The 26330-nt window shown below is 54.4% G+C and overlaps 2 protein-coding genes across 2 annotated transcripts in view; both read left to right on the forward strand.

Moving 5' to 3' along the window:
- Positions 1 to 16969, forward strand: part of MYO1F (myosin IF) — a 53237-nt gene extending 36268 nt beyond the window's left edge. The window contains exons 15-26 of the mRNA XM_045290299.1: positions 1703 to 1809; positions 2507 to 2605; positions 2695 to 2839; positions 10907 to 11021; positions 11135 to 11304; positions 13239 to 13384; positions 13750 to 13896; positions 14088 to 14236; positions 14630 to 14713; positions 15225 to 15420; positions 15499 to 15668; positions 16490 to 16969. Coding sequence (XP_045146234.1) covers positions 1703 to 1809; positions 2507 to 2605; positions 2695 to 2839; positions 10907 to 11021; positions 11135 to 11304; positions 13239 to 13384; positions 13750 to 13896; positions 14088 to 14236; positions 14630 to 14713; positions 15225 to 15420; positions 15499 to 15668; positions 16490 to 16566 — 1605 coding nt within the window. The 3' untranslated portion in view covers positions 16567 to 16969. The remainder of the gene's footprint in view (positions 1 to 1702; positions 1810 to 2506; positions 2606 to 2694; positions 2840 to 10906; positions 11022 to 11134; positions 11305 to 13238; positions 13385 to 13749; positions 13897 to 14087; positions 14237 to 14629; positions 14714 to 15224; positions 15421 to 15498; positions 15669 to 16489) is intronic.
- A 7485-nt stretch (positions 16970 to 24454) lies between these two features.
- Positions 24455 to 26330, forward strand: part of ZNF414 (zinc finger protein 414) — a 4236-nt gene continuing 2360 nt past the window's right edge. The window contains exons 1-4 of the mRNA XM_045290300.1: positions 24455 to 24558; positions 25159 to 25441; positions 25707 to 25814; positions 25910 to 26017. Of these exons, the coding sequence (XP_045146235.1) occupies positions 24556 to 24558; positions 25159 to 25441; positions 25707 to 25814; positions 25910 to 26017 (502 nt within the window). The 5' untranslated portion in view covers positions 24455 to 24555. The remainder of the gene's footprint in view (positions 24559 to 25158; positions 25442 to 25706; positions 25815 to 25909; positions 26018 to 26330) is intronic.

The following is a 26330-nucleotide window of genomic DNA, read 5'->3' on the forward strand; positions in this document are numbered from 1 at the left end:
TTGCTGGTTGTGACTGAATCGTGTCCTGTGTGGGTGAACCCAGGTGGTGGGGCCCCTACTGTCGGTGGCTGCACGTTTCAGTCGTTGCCACATTGTGGTGTTTGGTGATCAGTGCTGCCGGGCACTGCAGTGGGCAAGTTCCTGTTTGCTTCCTACCTTCCCTTCTTCCTGGTGTGCCTGCGGGAGTGGCACGTGGCACTTCGGTGCTGGTGTCCACAGTGGCTGCGGCCTTTTGCATCCCCTCCCCCCAGCAGTGGGGACACCCATCTTCTGTAAGCCCTTTCTCAGCACTGGCAGGCCATATGGTGCCCTTTAAACAGCTCGGTCCCACTGGGGAGGTCATGGAGAAATGGGAAGCCTCATCCATTGCCGATAGCCCACGGTCATGGGGCCCATTCTGACTCACAATGGTCCTGGAGAGTTTCCGGGGCTGTAAATCTGTCCGGAAGCAGGCAGCCTCACTGTTCTCCCCTGGAGCGGCTGGTGGGTTTGAACCACTGACCTTACGGTGAGAAGCCTAATGTTTACCCGACGGCGCCCCCAGGACTCCTTAAGCCACCGGGGCAGGGATGTGCAATGGGGACATCCATCTTCTGTAAGCTCTTTCTCAGCACTGGCAGGCCACATGGTGCTCTTTAAACAGCTCGGTCCCACTGGGGAGGTCATGGAGAAATGCGAAGCCTCATTTTAGGGATGAGGAGCAGTGAGTGGGGGAGCCCCTATCTCTTGGTTCCATTTTCCCATGGACTTTTTGAAGACCACCCCAACCCGCTCTTAGGCCCCAAAGACTTGAAAGCTGAGACTGGAGCGCCGATCTGTGGCCCAGCACTCACCTCAACCCTGGTCAGTGGCCCCTGGTGGAAAGCACCCCGATGTCCTCCCGCCAAGAAGAGGCTTTATGAGTGGGCACTGTTTCAGCCTCGTTCTGGGGCAGTCATGGCCCCAGGCCACACAGCAGAGCAAGACCCACATCTTTTGGGGGGGCCTCCCAGAGCCACTCCCACAACAGAACTCACCCCTGTGGGCGACTCCTGGTGAACCCTGGTCTCCCAGCGCAGTGCCGCTCAGTCAGCACGTGTTTGCTGAGCACCTGCCCCTGGCCGGGAGCCCCTGAGGGCACAGACTAGCTCGGCTGCTCACCCAGAGGCACCTTGGAAGAAAGGCCTGGTGGCAAATTCTACACATTCAGCTATTGGAAGCCTTGTGGGGTACAGTTCGACTCTGACATACTTGGGGTGCCACAGATGGGAGTCCTGTTGGTCCCTCGGTAGGTGGCGAGGGTGACAGACGTGGAGACCTCAGTCTTGGGGGTGAGGACCTGGCTCGAGAAGGCCCTGTGGGTATCGGGAGGACTGTGTTCACAGGGTTTTCATGGCGACTTTCATGGAAGCAGACCACCAGGCCTTTCTTCCTAGGGCCCTTGGGTGGCCTGGAAGCCTCCACCTTTTGTTTGATGGCCGAGAGCGGGCACTGTGTCCACCCCCAGGGCTCTGAGGGTCAAGTGGATGAGAACAGTGATCCTGCATGCTATGGGCAAAGGCCGGGGCCACCTGAGCCCCGAGCAAGGGTCATCGGTGACCGCCTCCTCCCCCGCCCCTGCTGTGTGTCTCTGTCACTTCAGTTCATGTCCAGCTTGGGGAGAAGGGTGGGGCCTGATGGTTCCATGTGAACTTCCCACCCCTACCTTCTCCCTACACCCCAGAAACAAGCCAATGATCTGGTGGCCACGCTGAAGAGGTGCACGCCCCACTACATCCGCTGCATCAAGCCCAACGAGACCAAGAGACCCCGAGACTGGGAGGAGAGCAGGTGGGCTCCCACCCCAGGACCAGCATGGACCCTCCCAGGGCCCTGGGACCCCTCCCAGAACTGACCTCAGCCGGATCTAGAACCACACGGTCTCCTGGGGACCCAGCAAGGGATGTCTAGGACTGAGCAAAACCCCAAGACCCAGGGATGACCCCAGACCCACTGTAGGGTGGCCAGACACTAGCACAGCCCCCAACTCCCCAGAGCCTCCAAAGGGACCAACAGGATAAGCCCTGGCTCTATTCCCAGTCCCTGACTCCCAGGCTGGCCCTGGACACCAGCCCCTAGGACAGTGGTTCTCAACCTTCCTAATGCCGTGACCCTTTAATACAGTTCATGTTGTGGTGACTCCCCCTAACCATAACATTATTTTCCTTGCTACTTCATCACTGTCATTGTGCAACTATTATGAATCGGGCTACATTCGATCCCCAGAGGGGTCGAGACCCACAGGTTGAGAACTGCTGCCCTAGGAACTCAACCCACACAGGTGCAGATCCCAGACCCGGGTCTTCCCACCCCCAGCAGCAAAAACCCTCAGGGACTCAGGGTCCTCCCCCTGCGCCCCCGCCGACAGCACCCACTCTCAGGGATCCAGACTACCTTCCCCACAGCACTCTCCCTAAGGAACTCAGGCTGCCCTCCCACAACGCCCACCATCAGGGGCTCAGGTTCTCTCCCACCCCACACCCTGCAGGGTGAAGCACCAGGTGGAGTACCTGGGCCTGAAGGAGAACATCAGGGTGCGCAGGGCGGGCTTTGCTTACCGCCGCCAGTTCTCCAAGTTCCTGCAGAGGTGAGCCAGGTGCGCCCCGCCCCGCCCCACCCCCGGGCCCACTAGCCCCCCATCTGCTTCACCCCCTCCGCATGGCCCTCTGCCTTCAGGTACGCCATTCTGACTCCCGAGACGTGGCCCCGGTGGCGCGGGGACGAGCGCCAGGGCGTGCAGCACCTGCTGCAGGCGGTGAACATGGATCGAGACCAGTACCAGATGGGCAGCACCAAGGTCTTCGTCAAGAACCCCGAGTCGGTAAGAGTCGTCGGACGGGCAGACGGCGCTCTCATGGGCCCGAGTCCCACTCTCAGGGCTCTGGGAGACTCGGGGGGCTCCCTGGCTTCTCCAATCCTCGGTTGCCCTGTTTGGGACATGGGAGGGCTCCAAGGCGGACCCCTGCAGGGCCTAGTTGGACCCCAGCAGGAACCCCTGAGCCCAACAGGTTTCGAAGATTCTGAACTAACTTCAACAGCACCTGACAGTAACCGTCTGCGCAGCCACGTTCATGGTTGCAAACCTGTGCTCGTGCCGTCCTCCCCACAAAACGACCTCTGCTCTCCTGCACTTGTTAGTGACCTCGCGTACCTTGAGACGGTGGCATCATGACCTTGGTCAACCTGTATGCACTTCACCCACATTCAATGTGACCTTCTCTCGTCACCAGACACAGCGGTCTGCTAGTCCAAGAGTGCTGTCCCCTCCTCCCCCGCCGCCGTCACCACCAGAGTTCCCGTAGATAGATGTCTCCTCTTGGGATCGACTTATTTCACTCAGCGGAATGTCCTCCAGGTTTCTGCACCTTGTGTCTGAGGACTATCGTCATTCTCTGTGGGCGCCAACCTCAGAACCATCGTGAGGATGATGCAAGGCCAGGCGGTGTTTCATTCTGTTCCGACACGGGCTCGGAGCAGACTCGACAGCATCTAGCTGCCACCACAGCAGCGGTCGGCCATTGTAGGTGGTCGTTACTGTTGCTGGTTTTCTGGCCATCGAGTCGGTTCCAACTCATAGCGACTCTACGCACAAGGGAGCAAAACACGGCCCCTCCTGCACCGTCCGCACAACTGTGGCCGAGCCACTGTGTCCATCCATCTCATCAAGGATCTTCCTCTTTTTCTCTGCCCCCTCTCTCCACTTGACCAACCAGAATGTCCTTCTCCAGGAACTGGTCTCTCCCGACAACATGTCCAAAGTCTATGCAAGACGAAGTCTTGACATCTTTGTTCTAAGAAGTGCTCCGGCTGCACTTCCTCCGACACAGATTTGTCTGTTCTGTTGGCAGCCCGCGGTACTTTCAATAGTTTCTGACCGTGCCCCAACTCAAGCCTCTCAGTCTGTTGGTCTTCCTTCTTTGCTGCCAGTTTTCACATGCGCAGGAGGCAGTGTGGCGCCCTGTACCGTGGTTTGGGTTAGGCTCACCTTAGTCCTCAGAGGGACATCTAGCTCTTTTGCAGATTTACCCCATGAGGAAAGTCGTTTGATTTCATGACTGCTGCTTCCATGAACGTTGATTGTGGAGCAAAGTCAAACTTTTCCTTGACCCTTTAAATCTCCCCTCCGTTTATCATGATGTCTGGCTATTGATCCAGGTGTGAAGATGTTGCCTTTTTGTTTGACAGTGAGTTGCAGCCCACACTGAAGGCGGCAGTCTCTGGTTTTCAGCCGCAAGTGCTTCGAGTCCTGCTGGCTTTGAGCAAGCAAGGTTGTGTCATCTGCCTATCGCAGCTGTTAATAAGCATTCTCCAATCCTGATGCTGCCTACTGCTTCACTGGGTCCAGCTTCTCAGAGTATTTGCTCAGCAATAAGACTGACTAGGTAAGGGGGAAGGATACAACCTGACTCACCCCTTTCCTGGTTTTAAACCATGAGTAATCCCTTGTTCTGCTTGGATGACTGTACAGGTTCTGCATGAGCATGAGGAAGGGCTCTGGAATTCCCATTCCTCCCAAGGCTATCCATAGTTTGTTACGATCCACACAGTTGAATGCCTTTGGTTCTTCAAGGTAACAATAGAAAGCATCTTTCTGGTATCCTCTGCTTTCAGCAAAGATCCATCTGACACCAACAGTGATACCCTTGTCCCACCTCTTCTGAATCCAGCTTGAGTGCTTGCTAGCTCCCCGTCAATGGACTGCTGCAGCCCTTTAAACTTTATCTTCGGCAAAGTTTTACTCGCGTTAGCCATTAATGAATTGTTCGATACTTTACACATTGCATTCGGTTGCCTTCCTTTGGAATGAAAACATTGTGGATGTTTTCCAGTCAGTTGGCCAGGTCGCTGTCTTCCAGACTTCCTGGCATGAGGTAAGTGCTTCCAGTGCTGCACCAACTTGTTGAAACATTTCCATTGGTATTCCATGAATCCCTGGAGTCGTGTTGCTGGCTAATGCCTTCAGTGCAGCTTAGTTCTTGAATCATATGATGCTACCTCTTGAAATGTTGGGATGTTGACCAATCTTTTTTTTTTTTTTTTGACCAATCCTTTTGGGTGCAGTGACTCTGTTCCTTCCATCTTCTTTGGATGCTTCCTACCTCATTCAATGTTTTGCCCAAAGAATCCTTCAATATTGCAAATTGAGGTATGATTTTCCCCCCTGCCTCTGTTCTTTCCACTTGAGACATGCTGAGCATGTTCTCCCTTTTGGGGTTTCAAACTCCAGGACTCTGTCTATTTCATTATACAGTTTTACTTTGTCTTCCTGATCTGTCCATTGAAATGTTCTGTTCAGTGCTGTACTTCGCCGGTTCTTCCCTTGGCTCCAGCTACTCTATGCTCAAGAGCAAGTTTCAGAGTCTCTCCTGACATCCACTTTGGTCGGTGCTTTTCTTTTTGCTTTTTAATGACCTTTTGCTTTCCCCGTGTACGATGTTCTTGATGCCACCTCACAACTCATCAGGTCCTCTGTTCAATGCATCAATATCTTCTTGAGATGTTCTCTACTTTCAGGCAGGAGCTCCTCAAGGCTGTGTTTTGACTCATATGGACTTGATTTTCCTTTAACGTAGACCTGAACTTACATGTGAGCAACTGATGGTCTGTTCCACAGTCAGGTGCTGGCCTTGTTTCGGTTGGTGCTATCGAGCTCCTGCATGAACTCTTCCCAAAAAAGGAGTCCATTTTATTTCCGTGTATGCCATCTGGTGAGGTCCACGTGTATACATGCCATTGATGTTCCTGATGAACAGATTGGCAATGACGGCATTGGCTTTGCAAAATTCTATCATGAGCTCTCCATTTCTATCACTCGGGCCATAGTTTCCAATTACTGATCCTTCCTCTTAGTCCCCAACTTTTGCATTCCAGTGGCCAATACTTTCTTGATTGTATGTTTGACCACTTTCAGACTGAGGAAGCTGGTAGGATTTCCCATTTCTTCATCGGTAGCTTTAATGGCTTGTGAGTAAATTTGAAGAGCTGCATTAACCGGATTCCTTGCTAGGTACATAGATATTATTCCGCCACAGACGGCACTGTCCTTCAGCATAGATCTTGAAGTGTCTTTTGGTGATGACCAGGACACCACTCTATTCAATGTGTCATTCCCGGCATAGTAAGCCATATGATCATCTAATTCAAAATGTCCAGCTATCCACTCATGTCAACTCAAAGATGCCAGGAATATGGGTCTTTTATGAAGTCAATTTCATTTTTGACTTCAAATTTTCCTGGATTCATACTTTGTGCATTCCGTATTCTGATTATCCATGGATGCTTGCAGCCGCTTTGTCTGGGGTTGTGCCACATCAGCAAAGCAAGGTCCCAAAGGCTTTACTCCATTCACATCATTCAGGGGTACTGGACATTAGGAAGGCAGCTCTTCCCTCGTCATGAAGATCTTCCAATGTGAGGGGTTCATCTTCCAGCATGCTTAACAGACCATGTTCTATGGCTATTCATAAGGTTTCCGTTTCTGCTCCCTCAGACATGGGCAGACCCTTCCTTCTTCTTGCCTGCACTTATTCTGGACGCTCCTCTGACATCTGTCCACCATGGAGGAGCCCACGGGTATTTAAAATGCCAGTGTGCCAATCCAGGTTGACTAGAGAAACAAATCCAGAAACACTCATGTGTGTAAGAGAGAAGTTTATATCAAAGAGCAGTTATACATTAAGAAAACATCCCAGCCCAGTCCAGATGTAGTCAAGTCTGATATTACCCCATATGTTGATATTAGTCCGGAAATTCCTCTTTAGACTCACATAGTCATGCAATGACGCTGGATGCAGGAAGATCACAGGCCAGTGGGTGGACAGTCGTGTGGATCCAGTGGTGGTGGAAGCATCTCAGCACTGGCGTGGGTCTCCATGGGGCTCCTCCAGCTTCAGGGATCTGACTCCATCAGTGTAGCTCCATGTGACTTGTCAACAGAAAGGGGTAGCAGAGAGTGTGTCTGGCCTCCAGTGAGCTATTTATCTCTGTGGCACCTCCAAATGAGGTCATCAAGCTGCGACCTGATTGACAGGCTAGACTCCACCCCTTTGCAAGTTGACAGCAGATGATGTCACTGCCATAGCCAGTGACCTAACTTCCAGCATCTCAACAGCATGCAAGCCACCACAGTGACAGACAAGTGTGTTTGGTGTATTCTTTCACTCATCGGTGGGTCCTTGGGCTGTTTCACCTTTTTGCTATTGTGAATAATGCCACCATGACCATGGTGTGCCCAATGGCCACTCATGTTTCTTATTAGGTCTCAAGGGTGGGGTTGCTGGATCCTAAGTTATTTCTCTTAAGGTATTTCTGTTTACAGCTTTTTTGAGGAAGTGCTAGACCATTTTTTCTATCATGGACACACTATTTTTTTTAAATCATTTTATTGGGGCTCATACAACTCTTATCACAATCCATCCATATATCCATTGTGTAAAGCACATCTGTACATTCATTGCCCTCATCATTCTCAAAACATTTGCTCTCCACCCAAGCTTCTGGCCTCAGCTCCTCATTTTCCCCCTCCCTACCCACTCCCCCCGCTCCATGAACCCTTGATAATTTATAAATTATTATTTTGTCATATATTACACTGTCCAATGTCTCCCTTCACCCACTTTTCTGTTGTCCATCCCCCAGAAAGAGGTTATGTGTAGATTCTTGTAATCCGTTCCCCCTTCCCACCCCACCCTCCCTCCACCCTCCTAGTATTGCCCCTCTCAGCACTGGTCCTGAAGGGATCATCTGTCCTGGATTCCCTGTGTTTCCAGTTCCTATCTGTACACTGACACACTACTTTTTAACCCCACCAGCAGCAAGTAAGGGTTCCAATCTACCCATATCTTCACCAGCAGTTACTGTTTTCTGCTTTGAGGTTTTTTTGTTTTGTGTTTTCAACCAATGACATTTCTGCAGGGCTGTGTTTTAATGGCTTCTAAGACACATGCTGGTTCCCATTTCAAAACACCTCTGAAAGTGGGGGGTGCCTCATATGGAGTTCATGAGCTGGGTGGGGGAATCATGAAGTTGGCCCCTTGGGAGTCGATAGCCATGATGATTTTTTAACCCGGTCGGCCAATTAGAAGTCTTCCAGCAAGCTAAAGTAAGGTGATTCTGAGCAAAAGTTACAAACGGAACCTGCAAGGTGGAGCCTATCAAACCAGTGAAAGTGTACAAAAAATACTAGAAGAAAAGCGCTGGGTGCCACTTCAAACTCTCCTCCTGGCATGTAGTGACTGTGGGCCAGAGAGCTGCAGGTTTTATTGGGCCCTTCTCCTGAATGTTGACCTTCTTCTAAGGGGTTTTCCTCTAGATCTTGTGAGCATCATAGGCAATAGCAGTAAATAGCCCTGGTGGTGCTGCCAGGTAAGCATTGGACTGTGAATGCAAGGTTGACCGTGCACACCCATCAGCTATTCTGCAGGAGCAAGATGAGACTACCTGCTCCCATAAAGAGCTCCATCCTCAGAAATTGTATCGCAGCCTTTCGGATGGATTACAGCTCCATGTAAAGAAAGCAAGCAATCCTCACCACGAACCAATAGGGGACATCATAATAAACGGAAGAAAAGGTGGAAGTCACGGATTTCATCTTGCTTGGAATCACAAGTGATGCTCGTGGAAGTAACAGTCAAGAAGTCAAACGATGCGTTGCATTGGGCAAATCTGCACAAAACCTCTTTTAAAGAATGCAAAGAACAGGGGTGTCACTTCAATGATTAAGATGTGCCTAACCCAAGCTATGAGATTTTCAATATGCATATACAGCAGGAAAATGAAGCCTTCTATTCCCATAAAGAGTTACCGCCTTGGAAACCCACGGGGCCAGTTTGACCCTGTCCTATAGGGTCACTATGGGTTGGCATGGCTTCAATCGATGGCATTGAGTTTGGTTTTCTATATAAGTGAACGTTGACATTGAATAAGGAAGACCCAAGAAGAGCCGATACATTTAAACTGTGCTGCTGGCAGAGAGCCTCGGAAGTGCCGTGGGCCGCCCAAAGGACAAATCCATCTGTCCTGGAAGAAGTACAGCCAGAGTGCTCCTTAGAGGCAGGAAGGGTGAGATGTGGTCTCACGTACTTTGGACATGTGGCCAGGAGGGACGGGTCCCAGGAGAAGGACATCGTGCTGGGGAAAGCAGAGGGGCACCGGAAAAGAGGAAAGAAGGCCCTCAGGGAGACGGGCTGCCACCGTGGGCTCAGTCATAACAACAGTTGTGAGCGGGCAACAGGACTGCAGTGTGTTTCATTCTGTTGTACATGGGGGTGGGGTGGGGGCTGTGGGTCAGAATGGGCTGGACGCCACCTATCAATATGGGTCCAGTGCTTCCGAAAGGTCACAGCCGTGACAATTCGATGGAGCCCAGTTCTACTCGGAAACACAGAGGGTCTCCATGAATTGGAATCATCTCAGTGGCAATGGGTCTGGGCTGGTTTGGGTTTGTTTAAGGTCCTTTGGAAAACTACTGACCCTATGAGGCGTTGTTGGGTGCCACTGAGACCATCCCAACTCACAGTACCCCATGGGACAGAGTACACCTCCCCTGTTAGGGTTTTTCCTGGCTGTTGTCTTCCCAGAAGCAGCTCACCAGGTTTCTCTCCCCGAGAGCTACCAGCGCTCCTCCCCCATGCGGTGTGTTTCATTCTGTTGTACATGGGGGTGTAACGCAGAGCCAACCATCAAAACCCCACGGCCCCTGGGTTCCTTCTCCCACTGCTTTGTCTACTTCCTCCTCTGGACTCTCTAACCCAATGCCTTGACCACCCGGAACTCACAGACAATGCCTGATACTATGGGGTTTATTAAGGAAGTTAATAAGTTACAGTGCAGGTGAGAAATGCTCAGGATTCCATCGGGATGTGTTACCAAGTTCCTTCAGGGCTGCCAATAAATGCCCAAAGGACATGCCACTCCCCTGTAAGCCTCAACCCGAAGGTGTTCAGTTCAAAAGCATCAGGGTTGGTGAAGTCATCTCCCTGAATTAAGTGCACAGAAACACCACACTCCACAGCCAGCCTCCTGTCCCCCAAGCACTCAGCTTTCCTTGGTCTCTGGGCTGGAGGTCCACTGCTCTGTCTCACGCTCCGGCTCCTGATTCTGCTGCTGCTGCTCTGGCATCACAGCTGTCTGCTGGATCCAGGAGGCTCACTGCACAGGGGTCTGGGGGTCTGGAGGACTCGTGCCACCTCCTGGTTCTGGCTGGTAGTGAGATGACCCCTCCTGCTTCTCAGAGGGCTTGTTTGATACCCACCAGGATGTCCATCCCCATGAGTCCTGTTCACAAGCACTCAGGTGGATCCTGTCAGCGTCTCCCGCACCTTCTTACCCAGGCCCAGGCAGGAAAAGGTGGTTTGGTGGGAGTCACCAAGACTGGCTGCAAGAGCCACATGAAGTGATTCGCTGCCCCTGCAGGCACCAAGTCCAGTCCAACTTGTGGTTGCACTGTGGGTTAAGCATTGCACTGCTAATCTGCAAGGTCAGCAGTGGGAACCCACAGGCTGCCCAGCAGGAGGAAAAGGAGGCTGGCTGCCTCTGTAAGGATCACAGCCTAACAAACCCCTTGCCGCAGTTCTACTCTGTCCTACAGGGTCACCATGGGTCCTGTGAGGTAGGTGTTGTGCTTTTAGAGATGGGAAACCGAGGCCCAGAGCTGTCAAAGCCTCGTAGCTAGTGTCAGAGCTGAAGAAAGCCCAGGGCAAGCCCACAGTGCCCTGGAGAAGTCCTGGGTCCACTGACAGAAGGCAAATGCATTCAGACCCAGGTAGGACTGTGCACCCATGCAGGTGTGTGTGAGCAAGCAAAGTGTGGATGGGTGGGTGGGAGGCCCCGGGAAAGGGCGCCTCAGGCCCCTGGGGAGACTCCAGCCCTCTGCACCTCTCGCCCCTAGCTTTTCCTCCTGGAGGAGATGCGGGAACGCAAGTTCGACGGCTTTGCCCGCACCATCCAGAAGGCCTGGCGGCGTCACGTGGCAGTCCGGAAGTACGAGGAGATGCGGCAGGAAGGTGAGGTCGGCGGGAGAGGAGCGGGATGGGCCCGGAGGAGCTGTACACTGTCACCAAACTCCCTGACGAGGGCGGGCCACAGTCACCGAGCCGTGCTCCGTGCCCCCTAACAGCCTCCAACATCCTGCTCAACAAGAAGGAGCGGCGGCGGAACAGCATCAACCGCAACTTCGTCGGGGACTACCTGGGGCTGGAGGAGCGGCCCGAGCTGCGGCAGTTCCTGGGCAAGCGCGAGCGGGTGGACTTTGCCGACTCGGTCACCAAATACGACCGGCGCTTCAAGGTGAGACACTGGCAGGTGGGCCAGGCCAGCCCCTGGCACAGCTGCACCATCACCTGCTTCAGACTCATCCGTCCATAGGTCTACAGGAAAATGAGCCCAGATAAGAACTGTCCATCAACTATGCCTTTAACTATCCTAAATACCTCTGTCCCTTGGATGCACCTTTTACCTGGCCTAGACACCTTATCCAGGGGTATACACACCTACCCTAGATATGCCTATCCCACCACAGGTACACCAACATTTATCAACCTAGATAAGAACTGTTTGCCAAATATGCCTTCACCTAACCCAAATACATCCAGCAGATACATTGGACACAGATACCTGGCCCAGACACACCTGTCTACGAGTACACATTCATCTTGCCCCAAAGACCTCACCTATGCTGGACACACCTATCCAACAGGTACATCCTCACCTAACCTAAATACACTTGCCAATCAGCTATGCCTTCGCTCAGCCCAGATAGATCTCTCCACAGGTATGTTCACCAGTTCCAAGCAACCTCTTCCACAGGTACAGGGCCAAATGACCCAGAACTGATCACAAGTTGGTCTACACCATTCTGTCCACAGACATACCCCCATCAGACCCATACATAGTGACTTGGTTAAACAGCTAGATGCCCTCACCAAAGATCTATCCACACCTGGTCCTGATAGTCCTGACCCCAGGTATGCTCGGCTCACCTGGCCAAGATACCTCTGTCCACAGTGCACGCATACCTGAGCTGTATCCCCTCACCTGGACTTGACATCTGGGCATGCCCACCACAGCTCTGTTCTCACCTGGCTCTAACACTCTTCCCCGCCAGGTACACCCTCACTCAACCCACAGTACTTACTACTCACATCCAAGGCACTGAGAGCTCTCTGATGGGTTATCAAGGTCACCTGCAGATCTTCACCTGGATGGACACACATTGTCCGCCTGCCTTAGGCAAGTTTATGTGGGAGGTACACACTCCCCTGATTATCATACCTTCTCACCTGGAGTCTGCCAGATACACCCTCATCTGAGGTGTACACCCTCACCTGTCCCAGAAATACCACATCTGTACAACCTCACATCCCAAATGTCCTTATGAGGCCTGGCTACCTTCACCTGGCCCATACACATTCACCTGCTTTGGACAGGTGTCTGTGGCAGGGACCCCTCAGTTGACCTGTAGCGGATCACCTGGTAGACATTTTCAGCTAGACATGGATTCCCACTGGACCCAAGCACCCCTGACTGCAGGTCCACCCTCTGCAAACTTGCAAAGATCTTCCCTGGGCCCAGACACCACCTTCCATCAGTTGTACCTTCACCTGCCAACACATACCTGCTCCTTACTCCCTCTCACGGTGCAAGTACCTGGGCTCTACATCTTCACCTGAACCATACACTTTCATGGGTTCCCGGTACTTTCATCTGCTCCAAGCACTCTCATCTGGCCCAGGGAACACTGTCGTCTTACCTGCACCTGATCACTGTCCCAGACACCTATTTCTAGCCAATATCCCTTCCCTTCACCTGGTGGCGTAGGGAGTTACCCATTGGGCTGTTAACCACAAGGTCGGCAGTTCAAGCCCACCAGCCACTTCACAGGAGAAAGATGAGGCTCTCTGCTCCCATCAAGGTTTACAGTCTCAGAACTGGCAGGGGCCGTGTACTACTCTGTTACAGGGCCACTGTGAGTCGCAAATTGGCTTGAAATTAAGAGATCGTGGAATTTTCCCACACACTCTTTAAAGCCCTCTCGTACCTTCAGCTGAAGGGGCACTGTTACCTGAGCCACACGCCCCATTCAGCCCGCATACATTCACCTAACCTGCACACACTGTCACCTGATCCGTCAGCCCCACTGCTCTGTCCGGTGCTGACCCACAGAGGACAGGCTGCCTGGGCCCAGGGCTCCAGCCATCAGCCTGTGGTCTCCCCTCCCACAGCCCATCAAGCGGGACCTGATCCTGACCCCCAAGTGTGTGTATGTGATCGGGAGGGAGAAGGCGAAGAAAGGGCCGGAGAAGGGCCAGGTGCGGGAGATCCTGAAGAAGAAGCTCGAGCTCCCAGCCCTGCGGGGAGTCTCCCTCAGGTGAGGTCAGCTCCCCACTGGTCCCACAGTCAGCCTCCCCTGCCCCCTTCATCCTGAGCAATACCTGTCACCTTCTCTTGACACTGTCATTTCACCTGTGAGTGCACTTGTGACCATTAGTTGGCAACAACTTTCTGTCCCCTCACTGTTCCTTAACTAGATGTCACTGGCCTTAATCGCCACCGTTCTTTGTCCCTTGCCACCTCTCCCTCTTTCCCTGGCTTGTGTCACTTGTTCCTGTTGCACCTCACGTGCATATTCCGCAGCCATCCTCACTTGTAGCTTACCTGTCATTATCACCTGCCTTACCTGTCACCCTCACCTGGGCCTCCTGGTCACCCTCATCTGCCTTTGCCCGTCCCCAGCACCCGGCAGGACGACTTCTTCATCCTTCAGGAGGATGTGGCCGACAGCTTCCTGGAGAGCATCTTCAAGACCGAGTTCGTCAGCCTCTTGTGCAAACGCTTCCAGGAGGCAGCAGGGCGGCCCCTGCCCCTCACCTTCAGCGACACGTACGGCCCCCCCGCCACCACCGCCAGCATCCCCGGGGGCGGCACGGGCTGGTCTGACCACAATGCTCCCCATGCCCTCCCCGCCCCACAGACCAGAGCCCACCTGTGCCTGTACCGTCCCCCACCCCGACTCAAGGCACTGGGGAAGGGGCCCTGACCGGTGCCCTCACGGCTTCCTCCCCTCCCCACAGACTACAGTTCCGGGTGAAGAAGGAGGGTTGGGGCGGGGGCGGGACCCGCAGCGTCACCTTCTCCCGTGGCGTGGGTGATGAGGCTGTACTCAAGGCCAGCAGCCGGGCTCTCACTGTCAGCGTGGGCGACGGACTGCCCAAGAACTCCAGTGAGTCTGCGTGGGACTGCGGGGCGGAGTCTGGGAGAGGCAGGGACCGGAGAGGTGGGGACAGGGTGGGAGCCAATCAGGGTTGTGGGCGGGGCCAGTGAAGCTGATAGCGTAGACGAAGACCCTAAAGTGACCAATGAGTGGCCAAGATGTGAAGGGGGCGTGGTCAGATTCAATGAGGCGAGCCAATGGCAATAAGGGCTGGTCCCTGTGGGGGTGTGGCCATTAGTAGGTGGATCCAGGGTTCTATTTAGAAACTGAGGGTTTGTGTGGACTTGATAAAGCGGGGTGTGAGTGGGCGGAGCCACAGGGAGGGCTGAACAGCCAGGGAGACCAAGCGCTAGGGCCTTCTTAACCCACCCACCCCAAATCCCTACCCCTTACCCCCTTCAGAGCCAACGCGGAAGGGACAAGCCCAAGGAAAACCCAGAAGGGCAGCTCCAGCCCCTGCCCGGGCAGCCCCGGGGCCCTCCAGAGGTGAGGCGCTCCCTGCCCTCCAAAGTGTTTTCTGCCTCCTGTGGGCCCATTGCCTAAGCTAGACCTTTAGTCCATGGGGATCTAGCAAGCCCAGCGGCCAGGACTCTCCAAGGCTCACCATTGCCTGCAGGCTAGTGCTCAGCTCACCTACCTCTCCTCTCACTCTGCCCTCCTGTATGCAGGCTACATATTAATTTGCCAACTGAACACGTGTTCTTGTGTTCTTCTCTCCGGATCTTTGCTTGGGCTGTTCTCTGCCTAAATCACCACTTCCCACACCACTTACTAGGCTCCTATTCATCCTCCAAGACCCATCTACAAAAGCCCTCTTACTGAGGGGCAAAGGGGGCTTCCTCCTGAAGAACTTTTCTAGTCCTGGGTTCCTCCCTATGGCCCAGTCCTCACTGTACTGGGTGGAGGGAAGTGGGCGCCTCCTCTCTGACTGGGGACTCAAAGCTGGGCCCTCCCACCATCACCCTGATCAACGTTCCCACCTTTGCTCCCACCATAGGCATGAGTCCCAATGGGGTGCCACCCTCTGCCAGAAGGGGCCCCAACCCCCTGGAGCTCACAGCTATGCGGGGCTCCCAGCGGCCTCCCCAAGGCCCTCCAGCTTCCACACTGGGGGCCAACAGACGCCCCCGGGCCCAGACTCCCTCAGAGCACAACACAGAATTCCTCAACGTACCTGACCAGGGTGTGGCCGGGTAGGTAGGGGTCTCCTGGAGGTGGGCAGGGGCCAAGAGCATGTCAGGGGTAGTGACGAGCGCCCACTGTGCCCCCAGCATGCAGAGAAAACGCAGTGTGGGGCAGCGACCGGTGCCGGGCGTGGGCCGGCCCAAGCCCCAACCTCGGACCCACGGTCCACGGTGCCGTGCACTGTACCAGTACATCGGCCAAGACGTGGATGAACTGAGTTTCAACGTCAACGAGGTCATCGAGATCCTGTTGGAAGGTGTGTACCAGCCGGGCCGAGGGAATGTGAACCCTGACAGCCTGGCAGGCCCCCATGACTGCATACCCTCCAGGGGCTAGGCCCTCAGGGCACCCCTCCATTGGACTGCACATGCTGAAAAGTCAGGCTCCGCAGGTCACTGTGGGGACCCAGGCTTCCCTGCACCACACCCAGTGTCCAAGCCTCACAGCAGAGCCCACCTCACAGACCAACCCCCCACCCACCTACCCACCCCTGCAAGAGAAGATGTGTGGTCGGGTCTGGGTGACCCAGGCCACCTTCTATTTTAGTCCCCTTGGCTGCCCCAGAGGTGCCTGGCACCCAATGGCATCCTCTGTAAGTGGATGGAGCCCTGGGTGGGAACAACCACAATCGTTCAACCACTAACCAAAAGGTTGGTAGTTCAAGCCCACCGAGGGGCACCTCAAGAGGATGGCCAGACGACCTGCTTCCAAAAGGCACCGGCCACTGAAAACCCTGGGGAACACTTCTACTTTGGTAAAGGTGGGCTTGCCATGATCGGTCATGCCTCAATTGCCATTGGTCGGTCAGTTGGCTGGCTTTTTGATGGGCAGGTAGAAGGGGAGTCCACCCTGAGGCTTGAGAGTGGGGGAAGGTTATGGGAGAACCTGGATGTAGGAAGACCAACCGAGAGGGAACGTTCTAGAACACAACAGAGTGTATGTGCGTGTCTACCCACGCACCCGTTGACAGCCCTTCAGCGCCTGACCTCAGTCCGGTCATGGGCGTGGAGATGAGTGCCACAGATGCAGGGGTAGCCTCTTGCACCAACGCACGCGCCCTTGCTCCCTCTCTCACAGACCCCTCAGGCTGGTGGAAGGGCCGGCTGCATGGCCAGGAGGGCCTCTTCCCTGGAAACTACGTGGAGAAGATCTGAGCTGGGGCCCGCGACTCTACCTGAACCCCTGACTTCTGGCCAGAGCCGGCCCAGTGATGGTAGCCCTATGGGGGTTGGCCTGAAACCAGCCATGCAACCCTGGGTCTACGGGCCGCTCAGCCCTGCCCGCACTGCAAGCCTACCCCGGGGCCTGGCCTCCCCACTTTCCACCCGCTGCCTGGGCCTCTGCTTCTGCCTGCGTCCAAAGGGGTGGACAGAGGAACCAAGCTCCCAGCTGCCTCGTGATCACTGAGCGATCCGGGTCCCATCAGCGAAGGGTAACCACAGTCGGGACCTTGACGTGCTCGGCCCCGTCTCTCCACCCATCAGGGTGGCAAGAAGTTATTTGCCCCATGAAAGCCAGATAAAAAAATTGATCAATAAACATCTTTAAGTATTTGAACTTACTGAATGCCATCGACAAGGACAAGGGGCTCCTCGCTTTACAACACCCACAATAAGGCAGCATTGTCCCATTTTCCAGGTGGGAATATAGAGGCTCAGAAAAGTGCAGTCCCTTGCCTCAGTCTCCACCTCATCTGATCGCCTCCCTGTAAGACCCAGTCAGCCCCACGTTGCCGTCCAAAAGCCACATTGCACCTTCCTGAAGGAGACCGTCTAGCAGGTGTCTTGGGCCCTGAGTCTGCAGTCCTCAAATCCACCCAGGACCCGCCTATACTCACCTCGGCCCCTATCCCATGTCTCTGCACAACTGGTCCTCTCCTGCATGGGGTGGGACTGACTCTGAGAGCCGAGGAGGGCTGGGTTTTCTGCGCATCCTGTCGTGGATGAAGGAAGTCATCCCTGTTAGGGGTCACCCCACTCATCCCCAAGCCTGACTTGGGAGCTGAATCATCCATGCTTCCTGTGGGGCTCGCTGGGACCCAGGTGTCCTCCCATGAGCTGAACCCATGACCCAGCTCCCCACCAGCGCCCTGTGCTCAGCCCCTTGTGGAGCAGGGAGCCAGCCAAAGACCCTCCCAGCTCCATGGAATTCAGACTGGGGGCAGAGCGGGGCGAGGGGTGCTGAAGGGGACCCTGAAGGCTAGGGGGTGAGGGGAGCTGTTAGTCTATGCTGATCTCAAAATACAACATTCAAGCCACACTACAGCATACCCGTTGTCATCAACCCTCACGAGCTGCAGGGTCGACATGGCAGGAGGCCTGGGGAGCGATGGTTAAGCACATGGTTAAGACCAGGTGGTCACTCCCATTCAGATGGATGACGACGGTGGTTCTGACTCGTGGCGACCCTGTAAGGCCCAGTCCTGCTCCATCCTCCCGATAGGTTCTTCTGTGTGAGCCCATTGCTGCAGCCACTGGGTCCGTCCGGCTTGTCCAGGGCCTTCCTCTTTGTCGCTGCCCCTGCACTTTATCAAACATGATGTCCTTCTCCAGGGACTGGTCTCTCCTGACGACAGGTCCAAAGTGTGTAAAATGCAGTGTCAACATCTTTGCCTCTAAGAAGCATGCTGACGGTACTTCTTCCAAAACACATTTTTTCGTTCTTTTGGTGCTTGTCTTCTCGGCCTTCCTTAGTCAATGTCTAACCTTCACGTGCTTATGAAGAGGTTATCAGTGCTCAAAGTAACCTCCTTGCTTTTCAACACTTGAAAGAGGTCGTCTGCAGCAGATCCACCCAATGCAATGCGCTGTTTGATCTCTTGACGGCTGCTTCCATGAGCACAGGTTGTACACACAAGCAACTTGCATCCTTTTCTCCACTTATCACGCTGCTACCTACTGGTCCAGGTGTGAGGATCTGGGCCTTCTTTACACTGAGTAGTCAGTCATCCATCCAGAAGGCTGAAGTGCCTGATCTAGGTACTGTCAAATCTGTCCAGACCCGATGCAGGTGGAAACCTGTCAGAGAAGGAAAACTCAGATATATCCATTAATCAGAGGCTCGCAGGATGCTAGAACATGGTCAGACAGCACCCTGTCGAAAACAAACTGCAAGGCCCCGATAAACAAGGTGGCCCCATCAAGTCCCAGCCCCCACAGGCTGCACGGTGGGGCAGACGGAAATGCTGCCCGCCCGACCCTCTGTCACCCTCGTCCTTCCCGCAAGCAGCAGTACCTGGGTTGGTTTGACCCATCGACCTCATACTTACCCCACACCACCACCAGTGCACCTAATCCTCGTGCTAGTAGGGCCAGATAGATTCTGGGCGGAAAACCGCAGGTCCGGAGTTCTCCTCTATCTTACGGGGTCAAAGTGCGTTGAAGTCTACTCAACGGCATCCAACGATAATATTTGTGGCAACAGATCACCAGGCCTTTCTTCCGCAGCACGGCTGGGGTGGGGTGGGTTCACCAAGCTCTAGGCTGCCGTGTTTCCCCAAAAGTAAGACATCCCCCCAAAATAAGACCTTACAGTTTTGCCTCTCGCTGAAATATAAGCCACCCCCGAAAATAAGACTCCCCAAAAATAAGGCCTCCCCGATAATAAGCCCCCCCCCCCGAAAGCTACCATAACTCTGGCCTCTGGACCGTAGTGGTGGGAGCTGCCACGCAACTCACTGTTGGGAGTGAGGAAGCAGACAGGAAGTGCAAGGTCTCTTTTAATCAGAGCGCCCACACCGCCACCAGGACAAGCTGCTGCTCGCTTTACCCTGACGGAGTCTGGCTGACTCACAATTAGATGGTGAGTCATGCGGGGCAGGAATAACAAGAAATTCTTGATACTGTAGGATTCAGTTTGTCTGGTTAAGCTTGTTTGTGATGACAACTACTACTGTACCGTATACAGGTAATAAATTTCCTTTTTTGTCGTTCAACAATAAATGTGTACCGTATTCTTCTTCGTGGGAAAATAAGACATCCCCTGAAAATAAGACCTAGCGCGTCTTTGGGAGCAAAAATTAATATAAGACAGTGTCTTATTTTCGGGGAAACAGGATAGTAGCCAAGGGCAAACCACGTGTGCCACCCAGAGATCTACACATGTGACACAGAGGGATGTGGCCTTTGCTGGGGCGACATCCCAGGCAGAGGGCACCTCCCCGAGGAGGGGGAAGACGTCCCAGAAAATGGCTGCTCACCAGAACTTTCTGCAAGGTCTATCGCCACCTCCCTTCTGGAACACTGAGCATGGCTGGGGGCAGAGGGGGACGAGGGGGTTCACAGGGTGGGTGTAAAACAACCTACTCGGGGCTGCCAAGTGGGTGTCCATGACCTTGGCATCGGCTGATCATTTTAAAGAAACTATTGACTATTCCTAGTCCCTCTCGTCTCCGATTTTATTTTTCACTTCTCCGCACTAGGCTGCCATAAAGAGCTAGTCTCAGAAACCCAGCGGCCGGTTTACCTCTCGGTCCTCCAGGGTGGTTTATGAGTTGGAATGGACTCGGGGGCAGTGAGTTGGCTTGGGAAGAATGGCTGTTGCTGACGTGAGCCATGGAGTCGACTCATGGCAGACCCCGCAGGACCGGGTAGAACTGCTGCACAGGGTTTCCGGAGCCGTAACCCTTTACAGAAGCCGACGGCTGCTGCCGGGCTCCAGGGAGCAGCCAAGCACTGAACCGTCACATCACCGAGCTCCCTGAGAGGACCCAGGGCTTCCTTCGCCTCTCTTGCTCTTCACTCCGTCACCCTGACCACTGCCCCCAGCCAGCAACGCTTGCAGCCGGAGCTTCTGCACGGGATCCCTGGTCGCGCAGGGACTGCTAACCGGATGCAAGGACAGCCTTTCCTCGAGAGAAAGCGGGTGCTTTCTACTCCTGGAAAGGACGGTCTCAGAAACCCACCCGTTCTCCGAGTCTCACAGGGTTGCTTGAGTCACAATCGACTCGATGGCAGCGAGTATGGCTTTTTGCTTTGTGAGAACCTCCAAGGGAAGGGGGTGGGTTGCTTGCTGGGGACAGAGAAGGGAGTCGGTTTGCCAGGTCACCTAAGGAGGCCGCAAGCATCTGGCCTCACCTCTAGGTTACAGACAGAAAGCGCTGCAAACCTGAGTCCCCCGGCCAGGCCCCTGCCCCACATCCTGTTGACTGTTTTGCACTCTGTCTCTGCCGGGGCCCCTCCTCTCCCTTCCTAGTCCTGGCCTCGGCTGAGACCTCGCCCCACCTTCCGCGCGCGCGCGCACACACACACACACACCCCCCACCAACATCTCCACAATCTTCATTTTCCCAAATTAAATTGTGAGGTTTTACGGATCCTTTCTGGTAAAAGTGTGTGTGTGTGTGTGTGTGTGTTCCAAACAAGTGAGGTTTTACGGATCCTTTCTGGTAAAATGTGTGTGTGTGTGTGTGTGTGTGTGTGTGTGTTCCAAATAAGTGAGGTTTTACGGATCCTTTCTGGTAAAGTGTGTGTGTGTGTGTTCCAAATAAGAATGCTTACCTCTCACGGTGATTAAAATATCGAAACACAGACATAGCCAAACATTTGCCCACCAACTTCTGTTCTGCACACACACGAGTCAGTGATGCCGACTGCATACATCATGCCTGGCTTGGCGGGGGTGGGGGTAACCAGCTTCTCATGGAATAAAGGATCGTGGGGGGTGGCATGTGTGCCGAAGTTGCACAGGGTTCCGTAGGGGTTGTAAGGTTGTGACCTTTTGGAACCAGGTTGCCGGGTCTTTCTCCTGAGGCACCCCTGGGTGGACTTGATCTGCTAACGTCTCAGTGACTCGTCCAGCGCTGGAACATGTGCGCCACCCACTGACTCCAAATATGGTAACGGGCAAAAATTAGGGTTTTTTCCTTTCTCTTTTTTTTTTTTTAAAGTTAAACAGCACAAAGTGCAAAAAGTCTGTTTCCTTCTTCAAAATCCTCATGCTCTCCCACTTCCTGGTGTCGCCTTCTGATGATGTCACTGCATGTAAAACAGCGCCGAACCTCCATGCGTCTGGGAGTGAACTGCTGCGCTCCTTGGGTTTTCTAGGGCAGCATCCTTACAGAACTCTGGATTCCCCTGACTGCTGCTGCAGTGGACGCTGACGGTGGAGCCACGTACACGGCGATCCTTGACCAGCTTCCACCTTTGCTCCCTCGATCATGATGTTGCCCCAGGCTCCTGTTGTGAGGGTGGGTGGGTTGGTTGGTTTATTGATTGGAATGTTGGAGTGGTGTCCATGTTTTGATCTTCATCGGTAAATATTTCAAGCCCTCTTTGCCTTCAGCCAGGCAGGGTGGTGCCATCTGCATTTCACGCAGCTCGTGGATGAGCCTCCTCCACCCCCACCCCCGATCCTCATGTTGTGTTCCATCAGCGCCATCTTCTTGGGAGTCCAATGCCCTGCTGCAGGGAGCAAACACCATGCAAATGACCTATGTGGAGTGTTAAAAAGAAGTCACCTTGAGGCCCGAAGGGCACCTGACACAAGCTGTGGTTTGTTAAGTTGCTCCCTGTGGACAGGAAAGTTGGACAATGAATAAGGAAGACCAGATAATGATGGTGTTGGCGAAAAATACCGAATATCCCATAGACCACGGGTAGAACGAACACATCTGTTTAGAAGTAGAGCCAGAAAGGTCCGTAGAAGCCAGGAGGGTTAGACTTGTTGTTGTTGTTGCTGTTTGGTGCCATCGAGTTGGTTCCAGCCCATAGCAACTCTATGTACAACAGAACAGAACACTGGCCAGCCCTGCGCCATCCTCACAACGGTTCTTATGTTTGAGCCCAGTGTGGCAGCCACTGTGTCAATGCACCTTGCCAAGGGCCTCTCTCTTTGCCAAGCACGATGCCCCTCTCCAGTCTCTCCTGACATGTCCAAAGTATGTGAGATGAAGTGTCGTCATCCTGGCCTTGAAGGAGCATGCTGGCTGTACTTCTCCTAAGACAGAGTTGTTTGATCTTTTGGCAATCCATGCTACTTTCACTATTCTTGATTATGGCAAGACTTGGTCTCATGGTGGGGGAAAGACAAGGCTTTCTACTCCTGTAAAGAGTTACAGTCTCATAAGTCCACAGGGGCAGCACAACCTTGTCCTAAAGGGTTGCTCCATGACAGTGAATTTGTTTGGGTTTGTTTGTTTTGTTTTCAGTTTTAGTCTCATGTGATCTGGACCTCTTCTCAGGAGGGACCAATTCTTAGAGGGGAAAAAAATTGCTTGGAAAAGCCTAAGATCCACACAAAAAGAGAACTTCAACAAGGTAAAACGACACAGTGCCTACAGTGTAGCAATTTTGAGGATGGTGCTGGACTGGGTGGTTTTTTGTTCTGTTGTACGCCAGGTCACTATGTACACAGAGCGCCAACCCGATGGCACCTCACACAACAGTAACAACAATCTGGACTGAAGTAAATCGCTAGGCCTTTCTTCTGCAGTGCTGCTGCCTGGGTTTGAACTGTCAACTGTTCAGCACAAACTGCTTGTGCTCTCTGCCCGGAATGGAACAGGCACCCCTGGTTCACTTGCAGACAGTGTATTCCAGAGCCCTGACCTTACCCTCAGTCACCCTCCAGAGGACAGCCATGCTGATGTGCTCAGACGGTGTACCTCCCTCTGCTAAAAATCCTTCAAGGGTTACAAGAGGAACCATGCTCCTCCTCTGCCCCCACCTAGGCCCACAGGCCCTGTATGACCAGCCTCTCCTCCCAAGGTGCCTCCAGTCGGGTCCAGCAGAGCATGATCTCAAGTCCTTGAGAAAGACAAGCGTGTCCCTCCGCATCCCCGGACCTTGGTGCCAGCTATCTGCTCTCGCAGGGAAGCTCTGCCATTCTGGCCTTCCTTTGGCTCGCACCTGGCCATTGGAGGACAGCTCCGCTGGCACCTCCTAGAGAGTGGTCCCCAAACAGCACTCCTGTGCCCTTCTGATTCCTGTCTCTGTAGAACCTTCACTATCAGCCTGCTTACTCCAATCCACCAGCTGCTCCTCAGGAGAAAGTTGGCGCTGTTATAGTTACAGCCTTGGGAACCCTAAGTGGGATAGCTCTGGGTTAGAATCCCACTCGAAGGCAGGTTAGATTTTTTTGGGGGGTGGTGGGGTGCTAGTAAGACTAAAATCATTTACATTTGTTTATTGTCCGCCTTGCTTCTTCATGGCCTAGTTCCCATTTTTCAAATGCAAATCTACGAGAGCAAGAAATGTTGTTGAGCTCACAGTAGGCACTTTGGGGGGAATTCTTGAGTGGTCCACTCCACAGCAGGAGGGGAGGGGGGCCACAGGGCTCTGCATCTCTCCAGCTGGAGGCTACATCCAGTTAGACCTTGGTTATTTCAACCCAGCCATGGCAACTTCAGAACTCCAAACCGAGAAACTCTGCCCTCAAGTCGATGCCGACCCTATAGACGGGGTAGAACACTCCTGTGGGTTTTCTGACACTGTAACTCTTTAGGGGGCGTAGAAAGCCTCGTCTTTCTCCCACGCAGCGGCTGGTGGCTTTTAGCTGCTTGCTAAACTCCGATTAGCAGCTAAACGTGTAACCCACGACCGACAGGACTTCCTTAACCTCAGAACTAGGTGCTTTTAAAGTGCTGTCGATTGTTGCCAAGTTCCCTCCAAAGGGAAGCGGGAGAAGAGCAATTGGGGGTGGAGGGGGGTAAAAATAGGGAGAAAGGTTGATGCGTGGTTGAGACTGTTATAAATGCAGAGTTGATGCTCTGAAATATAAATCCACCTAATTCACAACTAAAATTCATTAAAAAAAAAAAATTCCCTCCAAAGAGGCGACTTCAACCAACATGATGACCTCTATAGGAAAAAGACCGCTGTGGGGACCGCCTTTCCAGGGCTGCTGACGGGAAGGAACGAAGGTGCCCATTTTGCAGATGAGGACCTGGAGGTGGGACCCTGCTCACACTCCCTGGAAGGAGCGGCCTTTGATTGCCAGTCTGCAAGAGCTTCAGCAACGCACGGCATCAGGCCCCGCCCCCTCGCTGAGAAACTAACAGACTCCGCTCCTACTCTCGCGAGAGCTCGCAGGGAGGAAAGATGGCGCTGGGGTGAGCGCGCGCCCACACAGCCGAGGAGTCACCGCTGCCGTCTCAGCGGGAGCCGTCTTTGCCCCTCCGGAGCAAGAGATCGAAGGGGTCAAGGATGGTGAGCACGCCGTCGGGGACGCGAACGCAGCGGAGCACCGGGGACAGGCTGGGGAGCGACCCGTCCTGCACGCACACACCCACCTTTCAAGCTGCCCATCCCCACATCCGGGGCACCCAGTCACCCGGCTAGCACGCTACACCTACTTCCGGGCCTGGTTTCGACCGGGCCCTGTCCACAAGGCTCTGACCACGCCCCTAAACTTGACTCCTTTGGGCCTCAAGCACCTCCAAATTAGTCTATATAGCCCAAAGCGAATCGGTGTGGCTCCTTCCTTTAGCCAGCATCTCCCTAATCTAGGCCAGCCTATAGCTCCGCCTATGTAGTCTTTACCCCGCCCACCGCCTAGAAACCACGCCCCCAGGCTGGATATGAGAGGTAGGTTTCCCTGGGAAGAATTCCAGACCAGTACCCAGCCAATCTACTGCACTTGGGACACTGCCCAGCCATAGGGTGAGCATTTAGGAGACGCGAACCACCTTACCTTAGACACAGCCTCTGGGGTTTGGGGTACAGAAGCCTTGGAATGTGGGACACCCCCCACCCCAGCTGGGGCAAGCCTCCCCTGATCCTCAGGCTTTCTGCTCACCCATCCACCAGGAGGAGGAAGAGGAGCCCGTGAGCCTTGACCCGGACTCACCCACCTCAGTCGAGCCCCACTCCAGCGAGCCAGACAAGGAGCTGGTGTCCCCAGAAGTGGCCACGGAGGCCACTGCCTCCATCATGGAGGAAGAGCCAGGCCCTGACTGGCCAGCCACACCCCCAGTGTGGGGACTTGGGGGGCCTGGAGGAGACGGCAGCCAACCCATCCCTGGACCCAGCCCAGGCACAGCCTCCGGGACCAGTGAGGACCTGAGGCCTCCCAGGCGCCGCCCGCCACCAGGTGATCTGTGATGGGGCCGTGGGGAAGGGGGTCACAGACCCTGGGGTCAACCGTAGGCGTGAGGCACGCTAGATGTCTCCCAACGCAGCCCACCCACAGGGATGGCAGCTGCCCCCACCCCCTTCCGAAGCACCAACTGTATGCAGGCCACCCAGCCCCTGCCCTATGTATGGCAGCTCTGCTCAGTCGAGAAGGCAGAATCCCGTGGGTGGGGGTTGCATCGGTGGGGAAGGGATCAGTGACCCCCCCGCTCTGTGTCTTGCAGGGAAGCAAGTGCCCTGCTCCAGTCCTGGCTGCTTCCTCAGTTTCCCCAGCGTGCGGGACCTGGCACAGCATCTCCGGACCCACTGCCCACTCACACAGTCCCTGGAAGGTAGGGCCGGGGCCAGCTGGGGTGGGAAAAGGTGAGCCCGGAGAGCCCCTCCCCGCCATGCCTGGACACCCACCCAGCCCTCTGCCCTCGTCCAGGCAAGCTGTTCCGCTGCTCGGCCCTGAGCTGCGCCGAGTCCTTCCCCAGCATGCAGGAGCTGGTGGCGCACAGCAAGCTGCACCACAAGCCCAACCGCTACTTCAAGTGAGACCCCGCCCACCCGTGGGGGGCCAGCCCGCGCATGTCTACCCACCCGGCCCCAACCCACAGCCACTCCTTGGGGGTCGCAACCTTTCTTGGGTGGGTGGGTTGGTCTGGAGGGGGCACGGTTTCAAGCAAGCCCCGCCCTTACCTGTCTGGAAGAACCCAGCTCGTGGGCCATACATGGGCGTGGCTGCACCCACCTCCTTCTTGGACCACCCAGATAGAAACCCTGCCGCCCAGGGTCCAGGTTGAGACATACTCCTTTCCCGAGGTGTCCTAGAGGGAGGGGCCCGGAGGGATACGGTTGGAAGCGCT

The sequence above is a fragment of the Echinops telfairi genome, unplaced genomic scaffold (assembly GCF_000313985.2).
Source record: "Echinops telfairi isolate 266 unplaced genomic scaffold, ASM31398v2 ScPeMD7_36;HRSCAF=134, whole genome shotgun sequence".
NCBI classification, from domain to species: Eukaryota; Metazoa; Chordata; class Mammalia; order Afrosoricida; family Tenrecidae; genus Echinops; species Echinops telfairi.